Consider the following 14,942-nt stretch of genomic DNA (forward strand, 5'->3'; position numbering starts at 1 on the left):
GAGAATCTTCAGGTTTTAATCCATTATTTATTAATTAAAAATAACAGTTTAATCAGATGTAGTTTGTTCTAAACTCTTCTGGACCCTACAGAACCTGGAACCTCACAGTGGGAACGGTTCTGTTCTCTTGAGCTGTGAGCTGGGTTCTTTTTCTCCTGGAGCCTCTATTAAACCTGCAGGTCAGTCAGGTTCCATCAGGAGGCGCCGCAGAGTTCCTGTCGTGGAGGGTGTGAGGAGGAGGAAGAGGAGGATCTGATGGTCTAATCACAGTCCGAGTCCCTGCAGGAGGAACACGAGGTGGAAGCAGAGAGCGAGCAGGCCGGTTCCCAGCAGATCCCCCAAAGCAGTAAGGTACGGGATGGAGAAGTTATCAGGGTCCAGACCTCTCCTCCACATGAACCTCACGATCACGTCGGCCGTGTAGAGGAGCAGCGCCACCTGTGGACACGTCAAACAACATCCTTACACACAAGGGTGGTGTAATGACGTGGAGTTACTGTTTCTAACACAAATTACTGAACCTGAATCAGTGCAGCACAAAGATAGCAGCAGACGAAGGGCGGGGTGATGGGGGCGTGGCCTCCCTGTAATGTGTTAATGGTGAAGAGGAAGACTAGGTGACCCGGCACAACGAGGAGGAACAGCACACGGGCAGATTTAGAGTTTACTCCTGACACATACAGACACACACACACACACACACACACACACACACACACACACACACACACACATTTAAACAGGTTCTTCTGAGCCTCCTCATTAATATTCATGAGCATTGGTGATGAATGCTTGTTTCTGTGAATTTCCTGACCTGTAGAGAAGAAGGACACGCAGGGGTTCGGCCAGTGCTGTCGCATCTTATAGGGCAGAACTCCGGGAATGCTCCAGAAGTGCAGGTAGGTGGAGATTCTGCTCGCCTGGATGGCCACCAGGTTCCCACCCACACCTAACGTGGGTGTCAATAAGGACCAGGAAAAACCCAAACAAAGGAAACACTCCATTAAACACTAACACACGAGTGCTCTAACACACTGGTGAATAAATCAGAGTTCCTGTAAAAGTCTTTCAGAATTAAATCCACAAGTTAGAGATTGTGAGCAGATTTTAAGTCAGTTAGTTCTTCCCTTACCTGCACAGGTACATTTACCCCTGAGTACATTATGATTAACGTATAAATCCCTCTCACCGTTAATGACCGGTGTGAACACAGCCATGCCCTCAAAGTTCGGATCACTGATGGTTCTGTCCAGAATCAGACCTCCGACACTGGAACACGCAAAACATCACACATCTCGTCACCTTCTGAAGTGTGTGTGTGTGTGTGTGTGTGTGTAAATGTGGGTCTGTGAGTGTTTACCTGCTGATGGACATGGCCACTATAACAGGTTGCCATCCCGACCGCAACACCTCTCTAATCTGAACACTGCGACGAGCCACAAGAACCCAGACAGGAATCAGTGAGAGGAAGAACACACAGACCAATGGAGACACATACCACACATCTACACACACACACACACACACACACACACACACACACACACACACACACACACACACACAGTGAGTGATCCATCTAATCACACAACCCAATTAAGTGTAAAAAATAATAAGCTGTTTGTTTAAAGTTTAATGTTATAGAACTGATTACGATTGTATTTCCTGCTCGTTGTGGTTGCTGGCATCACACACTGTACCTCTGTAGTGGTAGAGTGTGCTGCTGATTCCTGCCAGCAGGGACAGTGTGATTAAATCTCCCAGACTGGCGGCGATGGGCGTGGCCACATTATCAGGGTTAATGCCGACCTTTCGGGAGCCGATAATTACACCGATCATCACCAAACCTGCACATCGTTAACCACACACAATATTATAACTTTGCTGCTTCAGACGGAGTTTATTTATGTCCACAATCTTACACACACACACACACACACACACACACACACACACACACACACACACACACACACACACACGAGATGATGAGTACCTAAGGACAGAGCGGCGATGAAGGCGGTGGTCACACTGCTAGCACACAGTACAGCCGCCTGCTGCAGCTCCACTCCTCCTCTCGACATGGAACCCAGAACCACCGCCGCCATTGCTGCCAAGAACCCAACCACTGTGGCCTGGACCTGGGAACACAACCACACCTGAGCCCTTAAACTGGTAACTTTAGGGTAACTCACACTGCCCCCTGCTGGACACTACTCACTCTACATTTAAAATGAACACAAACATCAAATACACAGGTCACTTAGAGTTTCACTGCAAACATCAAAGTCTCTGTGTGTGTGTGTGTGTGTGTGTGTGTGTGTTAACTGTACCTGTATTAGTGCCAGATTGCTGCACACCATTAACCACTGCTGTTTCGGATCATCCATCTGCCCCGTGTTGGCCTGCAGGAGAGAAGTTTAATATTTATATCTGAAAGGTTGGAGGTCAGAGTGACAAAGTAGGGATGTGATTAGACTCAGATTAAACTCAGATTAGACTCAGATTAGACTCAGATTAGACTCAGATTAAACTCAGATTAGACTCAGATTAGACTCAGATTAGACTCAGATCAGACTCAGATTAGACTCACTGCGGTAGAGAGACGAGACGCCAGAGTCATCTCCAGATTTCCCTTCAAACCGACGAGAGCAGGAACCAGGATGAACACCTCAGTGATAACTTTAAACACATCCCAGTGCTGAAACACACACACACACACACACACACACACACACACACACACACACACACACACACACACACACACACGTTCGGTGGGTGGGGCTATAGGTGTGGTCAATTTGTGATGTCACTAATGTTTACGCTGTAATGAGAGTGTGTGTGTGACTGATGTGTTTTTAATGTCTGACTTTTACAGATTATTTAAATGTGAAACTAAATCATCTTAAAGAAATATGAACTTTATTTCACTGTGTAAGAGACTGTATACTGAGCATGTAAACACATGGTGTGTGTGTGTGTGTGTGTGTGTGTGTGTGTGTGTGTGTGTGTGTGTGTGCCAGTGACTGCACCAAGTTACAGCGTCTAAATATATCTCTTAATGATGAAATAATCAGTTACGATATGCAGCAATCTGCCAGAGAGGATATTTACAACTGTGTGTGTGTTAGCATACAGACACACACACAACACAACACACACACACACACAACACACACACAACACACACACACAACACAGACACACACACAACACAGACACACACACAACACAGACACACACACACACACAACACAGACACACACACAACACAGACACACAACACAGACACACACACACAACACAGACACACACACACACACACACACACACACAACACAGACACACACACACAACACAGACACACAGCACAGACACACACAACACACACACACACACAACAGACACACACAACACAGACACACACACACACAACACACACACAACACACACACACAACACAGACACACACAACACAACACACACACACACACACAACACACACACAACACACACACACAACACAGACACACACACACAACACAGACACACACACAACACAACACACACACACACACAACACACACACACACACACAACACAGACACACAACACAGACACACACACACAACACAGACACACACACACACACACACACACACAACACAGACACACACACACAACACAGACACACAGCACAGACACACACAACACACACACACACACAACACAGACACACACAACACAGACACACACAACACACACACACACACACAACACACACACACAACACAGACACACACACACAACACAGACACACACACACAACACACACACAACACAGACACACACACACACACACACACACATACGGACACACACAACACACAGACACATACACACACACACACATACGGACACACACAACACACAGACACACACAGACACATACAGAAGAAACATCTGGACAGTATGAAGTACAGAGTATGGACAGAAGCCACACTACCTGCGATCGTTAACCTCTCATGACCTTGGAAGTGCTAATAAACCCATGAGTAATAAAATGGTGCCTGTGATGAAGCATTATAAGCTCTAGTCTCTCTCAGTTACCCGAGTGTGAAGAAACACAAAACGATCAAATCTTGGATAAGAGACACAGAAAACTCTCGTACTTGAACAATGTCCATGAGCATTCCGGCTGCCACCATCCCGAGTCCGGACACCAGGTACGGCAGAGCCACCTGAGCGGCGATCAGGTACGAGCTCTCAGGAAGAAAACCGTGTGCAGATCGCGTCAGTTTACAGGTGAAACCTCGCAGCTTCTTGCCCTGGTAACAGAGCTCGAGTTCTAACTGAGTTACCACCATCACGACCACGACATCGGCAAGAACACGCAGAGGAACCAGAGAAGGGATCTAGCTGAGCTTTAGAAACTCTACAGCCTGCAGAGAAACCAGAGATGAAGACTTGTTCTGAAAGCTACATGTCTATCCGATGATTCTGCTAACTGCTGCTGATGGGTTTCTGCTCTATTAAATGTTATGGTAAAAAAATATTACCACTCTGAGAAGATTAAAAGCTCTGTATCTTTACTGCAATGCATTATCTGAGGAACTGGGTCTAGGAAAATCAGGAGATGCAGGCAGTCCTGAAGAACATCAAGGAGCTCAGATTAAGTCTGAAGGACATCCTTCCACTGAGATCATCATGGAGAATGAATAACATCAGGAACATGTCCAAACATTTAAGTTCCTCTCATGGCTCCAGAGTCACTTGGTGGTAAAGTCTTCAGTTCTCCAACAACTTCTCCTCTAATGATTTTTCTTCAGACTAACAGAAAGTAATGGCACCTGTTTGTGACCAGAGAAGATCCTGAAACACAGAAACTCACTCAATTCTCTTCTCTGTAACATCAAGACGCCATGTCCATCCGTTATGGCGAGGGATGTGAGTGTGTGTGTGTCTGAGTGTAAGTGTGTGTGACGTCTTGACATCGTCACCAGCATCGTGACTCACAGCTTCCACTACAGACGCTCCATTACACACACACACACACACACACACACACAGGTCTATGTTCCTGGCTTGTGAGCTGACAGAAACACATGTTGAGATCTTTTCTTTGCTCTGCTTTATCATGTAACATCTGATCCTCAGATCTACAACACAACTACACCACAGCTCCACTACTCGTTTATTTTGCTTTTAAACATCCATGTCCTTCACACAGCTCAGATTTATCTCTCTGTTGTCGCTCTGCCTGCACTTCTGTTCTTATCAGCTCTTTATGGCCAGATTACAGAGAGAGAGAGGGAGAGGGAGAGAGAGGGAGAGAAAGAGGGAGAGAGAGAGAGAGTGGGAGAGAGAGAGAGAGAGAGAAACAATGCAGTCAGTAGTGCTTATAGCTTCACTGTTACACTTAGAGGTGGAAAAAGAGAGCACTAAGGCTGAGTCACTACGCTGTTGATGCAGATCATATGTAATCTTGTACAGTGGTGCGTAATGGTGTGTAATGGAGTACAGTGGTGTGTAATGGTGTGTAATGGAGTACAGTGGTGTGTAATGGTGTACAGTGGTGTGTAATGGTGTGTAATGGAGTACAGTGGTGTGTAATGGTGTGTAATGGAGTACAGTGGTGTGTAATGGTGTGTAATGGTGTGTAATGGAGTACAGTGGTGTGTAATGGTGTGTAATGGTGTATAATGGAGTACAGTGGTGTGTAATGGTGTACAGTAGTGTGTAATGGTGTGTAATGGTGTACAGTGGTGTGTAATGGTGTACAGTAGTGTGTAATGGTGTGTAATGGTGTACAGTGGTGTGTAATGGTGTACAGTAGTGTGTAATGGTGTACAGTAGTGTGTAATGGTGTGTAATGGTGTGTAATGGTGTACAGTAGTGTGTAATAGTGTACAGTGGTGTGTAATGGTGTACAGTAGTGTGTAATGGTGTACAGTGGTGTGTAATGGTGTACAGTAGTGTGTAATGGTGTACAGTGGTGTGTAATGGTGTACAGTAGTGTGTAATGGTGTACAGTGCACAGTGATATGTAATGGTGTACAGTGCACAGTGATGTGTAATGGTGTACAGTAGTGTGTAATGGTGTACAGTAGTATGTAATGGTGTGTAATGGTGTACGGTGGTGTGTAATGGTGTACAGTAGTGTGTAATGGTGTACAGTAGTGTATAATGGTGTGTAATAGTGTACAGTAGTGTGTAATGGTGTACAGTGTACAGTGGTGTGTAATGGTGTACAGTGGTGTGTAATGGTGTACAGTGTACAGTGGTGTGTAATGGTGTACAGTGCACAGTGATGTGTAATGGTGTACAGTAGTGTGTAATGGTGTACAGTAGTGTGTAATGGTGTACAGTGTACAGTAGTGTATAATGGTGTGTAATGGTGTACAGTGGTGTGTAATGGTGTACAGTAGTGTGTAATGGTGTACAGTGTACAGTGGTGTGTAATGGTGTACAGTGGTGTGTAATGGTGTACAATGGTGTGTAATGGTGTACAGTGTACAGTGGTGTGCAATGGTGTACAGTGGTGTGTAATGGTGTACAGTGGTGTGTAATGGTGTACAGTGTACAGTAGTGTGTAATGGTGTACAGTAGTGTGTAATGGTGTACAGTGGTGTGTAATGGTGTACAGTGGTGTGTAATGGTGTACAGTTTACAGTGGTGTGTAATGGTGTACAGTGGTGTGTAATGGTGTACAGTGTACAGTGGTGTGTAATGGTGTACAGTGTACAGTGGTGTGTAATGCTGTACAGTGGTGTTTAATGGTGTACAGTGTAAAATGGTGTGTAATGGTGTACAGTGGTGTGTAATGGTGTACAGTGGTGTGTAATGGTGTACAGTGTACAGGGGTGTGTAATGGTGTACAGTGGTGTTTAGTGGTGTACAGTGTAAAGTGGTGTGTAATGGTGTACAGTGGTGTGTAATGGTGTACAGTGGTGTGTAATGGTGTACAGTGTACAGTAGTGTGTAATGGTGTACAGTGTACAGTAGTGTGTAATGGTGTACAGTGGTGTGTAATGGTGTACAGTGTACAGTGGTGTGTAATGGTGTACAGTGTACAGTGGTGTGTAATGGTGTACAGTAGTGTGTAATGGTGTACAGTGGTGTGTAATGGTGTACAGTGTACAGTGGTGTGTAATGGTGTACAGTGTACAGTGGTGTGTAATGCTGTACAGTGGTGTTTAATGGTGTACAGTGTAAAGTGGTGTGTAATGGTGTACAGTGGTGTGTAATGGTGTACAGTGGTGTGTAATGGTGTACAGTGGTGTTTAGTGGTGTACAGTGTAAAGTGGTGTGTAATGGTGTACAGTGGTGTGTAATGGTGTACAGTGTACAGTAGTGTGTAATGGTGTACAGTAGTGTGTAATGGTGTACAGTGGTGTGTAATGGTGTACAGTGTACAGTGGTGTGTAATGGTGTACAGTGTACAGTGGTGTGTAATGGTGTACAGTAGTGTGTAATGGTGTACAGTGGTGTGTAATGGTGTACAGTGTACAGTGGTGTGTAATGGTGTACAGTGTACAGTAGAGTGTAATGGTGTACAGTGTACAGTAGTGTGTAATGGTGTACAATGTACAGTAGTGTGTAATGGTGTGTAATGGTGTACAGTGTACAGTAGTGTGTAATGGTGTACAGTGTACAGTAGTGTGTAATGGTGTACGGTGTACAGTAGTGTGTAATGGTGTACAGTAGTGTGTAATGGTGTGTAATGGTGTACAGTAGTGTGTAATGGTGTACAGTGGTGTGTAATGGTGTACAGTAGTGTGTAATGGTGTACAGTGGTGTGTAATGGTGTACAGTAGTGTGTAATGGTGTACAGTGGTGTGTAATGATGTACAGTGTACAGTAGTGTGTAATGGTGTACAGTGGTGTGTAATGGTGTACAGTAGTGTGTAATGGTGTACAGTGTACAGTAGTGTGTAATGGTGTACAGTAGTGTGTAATGGTGTACAGTGCACAGTGGTGTGTAATGGTGTACAGTGCACAGTGATGTGTAATGGTGTACAGTAGTGTGTAATGGTGTACAGTAGTGTGTAATGGTGTACAGTGTACAGTAGTGTATAATGGTGTGTAATGGTGTACAGTGGTGTGTAATGGTGTTCAGTAGTGTGTAATGGTGTACAGTGTACAGTGGTGTGTAATGGTGTACAGTGGTGTGTAATGGTGTACAATGGTGTGTAATGGTGTACAGTGTACAGTGGTGTGCAATGGTGTACAGTGGTGTGTAATGGTGTACAGTGGTGTGTAATGGTGTACAGTGTACAGTAGTGTGTAATGGTGTACAGTAGTGTGTAATGGTGTACAGTGGTGTGTAATGGTGTACAGTGGTGTGTAATGGTGTACAGTTTACAGTGGTGTGTAATGGTGTACAGTGGTGTGTAATGGTGTACAGTGTACAGTGGTGTGTAATGGTGTACAGTGTACAGTGGTGTGTAATGCTGTACAGTGGTGTTTAATGGTGTACAGTGTAAAATGGTGTGTAATGGTGTACAGTGGTGTGTAATGGTGTACAGTGTACAGGGGTGTGTAATGGTGTACAGTGGTGTTTAGTGGTGTACAGTGTAAAGTGGTGTGTAATGGTGTACAGTGGTGTGTAATGGTGTACAGTGGTGTGTAATGGTGTACAGTGTACAGTAGTGTGTAATGGTGTACAGTGTACAGTAGTGTGTAATGGTGTACAGTGGTGTGTAATGGTGTACAGTGTACAGTGGTGTGTAATGGTGTACAGTGTACAGTGGTGTGTAATGGTGTACAGTAGTGTGTAATGGTGTACAGTGGTGTGTAATGGTGTACAGTGTACAGTGGTGTGTAATGGTGTACAGTGTACAGTGGTGTGTAATGCTGTACAGTGGTGTTTAATGGTGTACAGTGTAAAGTGGTGTGTAATGGTGTACAGTGGTGTGTAATGGTGTACAGTGGTGTGTAATGGTGTACAGTGGTGTTTAGTGGTGTACAGTGTAAAGTGGTGTGTAATGGTGTACAGTGGTGTGTAATGGTGTACAGTGTACAGTAGTGTGTAATGGTGTACAGTAGTGTGTAATGGTGTACAGTGGTGTGTAATGGTGTACAGTGTACAGTGGTGTGTAATGGTGTACAGTGTACAGTGGTGTGTAATGGTGTACAGTAGTGTGTAATGGTGTACAGTGGTGTGTAATGGTGTACAGTGTACAGTGGTGTGTAATGGTGTACAGTGTACAGTAGAGTGTAATGGTGTACAGTGTACAGTAGTGTGTAATGGTGTACAATGTACAGTAGTGTGTAATGGTGTGTAATGGTGTACAGTGTACAGTAGTGTGTAATGGTGTACAGTGTACAGTAGTGTGTAATGGTGTACGGTGTACAGTAGTGTGTAATGGTGTACAGTAGTGTGTAATGGTGTGTAATGGTGTACAGTAGTGTGTAATGGTGTACAGTAGTGTGTAATGGTGTACAGTGGTGTGTAATGGTGTACAGTAGTGTGTAATGGTGTACAGTGGTGTGTAATGATGTACAGTGTACAGTAGTGTGTAATGGTGTACAGTGGTGTGTAATGGTGTACAGTAGTGTGTAATGGTGTACAGTGTACAGTAGTGTGTAATGGTGTACAGTGGTGTGTAATGGTGTACAGTAGTGTGTAATGGTGTACAGTGATGTGTAATGGTGTACAGTGTACAGTAGTGTGTAATGGTGTACAGTAGTGTGTAATGGTGTACAGTAGTGTGTAATGGTGTACAGTGTACAGTAGTGTGTAATGGTGTACAGTGGTGTGTAATGGTGTACAGTAGTGTGTAATGGTGTACAGTGGTGTGTAATGGTGTACAGTGTACAGTAGTGTGTAATGGTGTACAGTGGTGTGTAATGGTGTACAGTAGTGTGTAATGGTGTGTAATGGTGTACAGTAGTGTGTAATGGTGTACAGTGGTGTGTAATGGTGTACAGTGTACAGTAGTGTGTAATGGTGTACAGTGGTGTGTAATGGTGTACAGTAGTGTGTAATGGTGTACAGTGGTGTGTAATGGTGTACAGTGTACAGTAGTGTGTAATGGTGTACAGTGGTGTGTAATGGTGTACAGTAGTGTGTAATGGTGTGTAATGGTGTACAGTAGTGTGTAATTATAGATAATTGTTACATATATATGGAGTCATGTGAAAAAATTTGGACACATTAAATATTCAGTTCTTTATTTGTTAATGTGTCTATTTCTGATCTTGTTTTAATTTGTTCTTGTAGATGAAAGTGATGTAATTTCTTATAAACAGCAAAAAATTAACAAGAGAAATGAACAAAAACTGCTGAATAAGTTTATACGCCCTGTTTATACACCCTGTTTATACGCCCTGTTTATACGCCCTGTTTATACGCCCTGTTTATACGCCCTGTTTATATGCCCTGTTTATACGCCCTGTTTATACGCCCTGTTTATACGCCCTGTTTATATGCCCTGTTTATACACCCTGTTTATACGCCCTGTTTATACGCCCTGTTTATATGCCCTGTTTATACACCAAGATTATACGCCCTGTTTATACACCAAGATTATACACCCTGTTTATACACCAAGTTTATACACCCTGTGTCCTGATAGCTGGCGTTTCCCCCTTTGGCTGAACCTCGATGAAACGTTTCTTTAGCCATCTACCAGTTTCTGCCATCGACTGTTAGAAAGTTTCCCCCACTCCTCAATGCAGAACTCTTTCAGCTGTGTGTTTGAGGGGTTTCTTCCATCCACAGTCCATCATCACCACACAGGATCTCCATAGGACTTAGATCTGGGCTTGGACTTGGTCACTATAGAAGTCTCAGCTTTTCACTGTTCAGCGAGTCTTGGTGGATTTACTGAGATGTTTTTTGTCAAGTTTCAAAGTTCAGTTCCATTTCAGCTTTAATTTTTTTGACAGATGATCTCACATGATCTCAAGCACCTTCTGGTACTATGGAGAATTCCTAGTGGATCCTGTGATGATGATCTGACCAGGTCCTGCAGGTCCTGCTGCAGCAAAGCATCTCCAAACCAGAACATTTCCACCTCCAGGTTTCACACTTGGCATTAGGTTCTTTTCCTGGAATGCTGTATTTGTCCCTGCACCTGTGAAGACACTCGTTTCCCTGACAGTGATTACACCAAACCTTCCCCAAATAATTCAGTTTACACTCTTCTGTTCACAGCAAATTATTCCAGACGTCTTGTCCTTTGTCTCTGTTCTGTCTCAAACCTCAGTCTTGTCCTCATGTTGTTCATAAGCCCTATTCGGACGGGATTAGTTTTACGTGGGGATGTGGGGGGGTAAAGTAATTATTACCAGAGCTTCTCTGTGATTTTAGTCCCGTCCGAATGTGCCATCTCGGTAATGTCAGTAAAGATTACGGCGACTTTTACCTTCTGTAAAAAGGTCCTGCTCAGGTAATACTGATCCCGTCCGAATAGACCCGCTGTAAATATGTACGGTAAAATTCCATCATTTCCTGTTTAAAAGTAGTGTTTGGAGCGTTTTGCAAGCATGGAGGCGCTTGAAACAGGAAGCAACGTCATTCGCACATGACGACAAGGAGGTTACTGTGGTGCGTAAAGCGAGTTACCCCTCCCCCCTCTGCTAGTTTTACTGAGATGTCTTGTCCCGTGCGAATTGGCCAATTAATATTACAGACGTCCTGAGGTAAAATTGCATTACTCCACGTCCCCACGTAAAACTAATCCCGTCCGAACAGGGCTTTAGACAGTAAATGTTTCCTCCTTCACACCTCCCGTGATCATTTAAGTTGTTCAGACATCAGCCGTAGCAGGAGCTTTCTGTAGGACCCCTGATGATAGTTTAGGGTTCTTGAAGGGTCTTTAAGCATCTTGTGGTCTGCTGTAACAAATTAAAACCCCCAAAAAGAGCATGTCATGCAAAATCAATCAAGAAAGAAACAAAAACTCTCGCGATGTCCTTGCGAAAATAAAAACACCCACCTTGACCCGCGGACACGGGCACGCGCCCGCGTGCGCGCACACACACCTTTACCCCCGAAGAACCAAAAAAACCTCAGATATCTTCTCAATATATACCCTGGTGCTCCTAGGAGCCCAGGTGCCATATCACCTTATTTATCGGCATTACCTCCTATGTTTTCTAAACACACTGACCCAATTTCCCCTTATTTCCCATTACCTTTCACCCACATGCCCATTTATGGATTTTCCTCCCTTTAGTTCTCAGGGCCTAGGTCTGTGGACCACTGTTTTTTTTTAATTCTACATAACATGTTATTGCTATGGACCAAGGTCTGAGAACCATGGTCTTAATTTTCCGTAACAATTTATGAGCTAAGGTCTGGGAACAATGGTCTTTTCCCTTCTACATAACAAGTTGTTATTACAAATGTGCTCAGACTGACTAGGCCTAACAGCCCTGAATCAGGTTGCATTAAACATCTTTGGCCTACAACATCACCTACATATGTCTTATGACAGCAATTGTAATATTTTGCAAGGCCTAATACTTTACTTTGGTTATAGTATTGTAAGGAATAATATTTTAATTATTTCTACTAAGATATTTTACAACAAATGCCTCAGAGAGCTCTTTGGATCGACAATTAAGAGCAAACCAAATGAAATATCTGAGGTTTAAATAAGACAAATTCTCATCACACATTTTACAGATAAATTTTTAAAAAAAAGACTGTTTTTTTCTCTGGTTTTATTTGTTTAGTTTTATTACTTGAATTTTCAGTACAGTTAATGCTAATGTTCCCATGTTTAGGTGTGTTATTCCACATGACTCTCGGCTCTGGTGATTAATGATGCATATTATTTTAGTTCTTCACTTTTAATAGACTGATTTTATATTTCACTGTATTACATTTTACAAAGAAAAAACATTTCCTTTTTCAGGTTTAAAGTTGTGTTTGTGTTTAAAACTTACACAAAGGTGTTGATAATAATCTAAATGTGGAGCCATAATCATCATAATCAGCTGCACAACCATTTCTGGTCCTTTTCCTCACAGAAACACCGTCATCACATTTAGACTTAAGTTGTTCAGACTGAATACAGCGCAGAAACAGTATCGTACCTGCACAGCATCCAGCACCATCCCGGCCATGACCATGCCCATTCCAGCTAACAGGTAGGGGAACACCACCTGAGCACAGATGGACTTGGACGTCTCCTCCTCCACTTTAGCCTGCACTGTTTTCCTCTTCTCCTCGGCAGGTCTCGGTGGTGTGGAGACGGGAGGAGACGGAAGAACCTCATCATGTCCATTTAAACCTCTCGTCCTCTCATTAAAACTCTGTCCTTTACCTTTCTTAGACTTCTTACGGCCTGCTTTCCTCTGACGCACGTCTTCAGCAGGCATAATGGAGCTTCTCCAGCTGTTTAACCACAGACACATCAGAATAAACAAACTCTTATTAATAATATTAATAATATTAATAATAATAAACATCTTGAGGAAAATACTAAATATAACAGTAAGGTGTGCAGTAAAAAACACGCAGGCATCATTTTTAATACGGAGAAAATTTTTTTGAGTAATTTGAGGAAAAAAAATAAACACTAAAAAATAAACACTAAAAAATAAACACACCTTTGATTTTAACGACCTTCTAATATTCAGTACAAATAAATTATAAATCATAAAAAGCTCAAACGTTCCACTTCTGTCATTAATCTGCATTCAGTGTGTTATATTTATTATTATTGTTATTATTATTATTATTGTTGTTGTTATTGTTGTTATTACAGCACGTGACGCTTCATAAACAGCTCATAACAGTTTTATAATCATATAATTAAAACAACGTAAAACTATCCGCCATAAAACTCCGCACAAACGAATAAAACACAGCACTGAAGCGGATCCTGTGTGAGTTTAATAAATAAAATAAAAACAAAGGAGAAAAATCATTAAAATATCTGCAGCTTCTTTCATTCTGTTTAATCAAATCGCGTCCCAACAACACGTCACTTCCGTTACACCCACTTTTACTACCGGAAGTGTCCAGAGAGCGCGCAAACACTCAGGGTTGCCAAGTCCACAGAAAGCACCATTGGAAATGTTTTATTTACATTATTCCGTATTTTTTCCACATTCGAAATGTAAAGTAAAAAGAAAAAACATTTAAAACGCTAAAATGTTTTGCTTACTGAAAATAATGACTGTCGATAATGTCGATATTAATGTTGTAAATAAAGTTAATAAATGTTGATAATTACTTAACATTAAATATTTTTCTTATTGATTAATCAATTATATTATAGTAATAATTGTTATTTTGTTTTATTTCATAAATACAAAGGTTTACATTTAGTATTTCACTGAACTGATTAATCCCTTATCTGTCCTCTCGATGATGTAATACATGATTCTCTCCAGCAGGTGGCAGAACATCTACACTTCCCTCATTGCTTGATTGTCAGCTGCACTGACACGTGCTCACGTCCTGTTGTCTTAAAAAGTTTTTTTATTCAGCTCTTAAATTTGAAAAGTGCAAATAGACTGAAATAAACAAAAGGGCAAAATATATTATGTGTAATTTAATAAAATGTGCTACATTATTAATTAGGCTGTTACACACAGACAGATCTAGATATCTAGATATAATTTAAATCTAAAGTTTATTCAATTTTGTATCATAGTATTTTATATGCAGTTCGGTTCATGCAAACACCACACAGCAGCATGCTTACCTCTCTGTCTGTCTCAGTGCTGGGGAAAGAAAAGTGTGTGTGTGTGTGTGTGTGTGTGAAGGAGAGAGATCTTTCAGAGAACCCAGAATAACTGTGTGTGTGTGTGTGTGTGTGTGTGTGTGTGTGTGTGTGTGTGTGTGTGTGTGTGTGTGTGTGTGTGTGTGTGTGAGTGAGAGAGAGAGAGAGAAGTCAAAGGTTTTAAATTTCCTCCAGCTGGCAGATTTAAACCCTCCACTGACTCTGATCTGATCAGCAGTGGTGATGGAACCC

General features: G+C 42.4%; 1 protein-coding gene across 3 annotated transcripts; it reads right to left on the reverse strand.

Annotated features, from left to right (window-relative positions):
- On the reverse strand, window positions 1–14,821 carry LOC113637431 (solute carrier family 41 member 1). 3 transcript variants are annotated; one of them, XM_027138066.2, is made up of 11 exons: window positions 14,673–14,821; window positions 13,054–13,354; window positions 2,594–2,701; window positions 2,334–2,405; window positions 1,997–2,141; window positions 1,701–1,847; window positions 1,361–1,505; window positions 1,190–1,269; window positions 815–949; window positions 522–670; window positions 1–438 (listed from the first exon to the last, which is right to left on the reverse strand). In XM_027138066.2, the coding sequence occupies exons 2-11, from the start codon at window positions 13,336–13,338 to the stop codon at window positions 265–267; spliced, it is 1,440 nt and encodes a 479-aa protein (XP_026993867.1). In that variant the 5' UTR covers window positions 13,339–13,354; window positions 14,673–14,821; the 3' UTR covers window positions 1–264. The 3 variants fall into 3 exon arrangements, with proteins under 3 accessions (XP_026993867.1, XP_026993866.1, XP_026993870.1); XM_027138065.2 differs by lacking the exon at window positions 14,673–14,821 and adding an exon at window positions 13,570–13,938; XM_027138069.2 differs by lacking the exons at window positions 13,054–13,354; window positions 14,673–14,821 and adding an exon at window positions 4,176–5,040.
- Window positions 14,822–14,942: the final 121 nt, after the last annotated feature.

This window comes from Tachysurus fulvidraco, chromosome 23 (assembly GCF_022655615.1).
Source record: "Tachysurus fulvidraco isolate hzauxx_2018 chromosome 23, HZAU_PFXX_2.0, whole genome shotgun sequence".
Taxonomy (NCBI): Eukaryota; Metazoa; Chordata; class Actinopteri; order Siluriformes; family Bagridae; genus Tachysurus; species Tachysurus fulvidraco.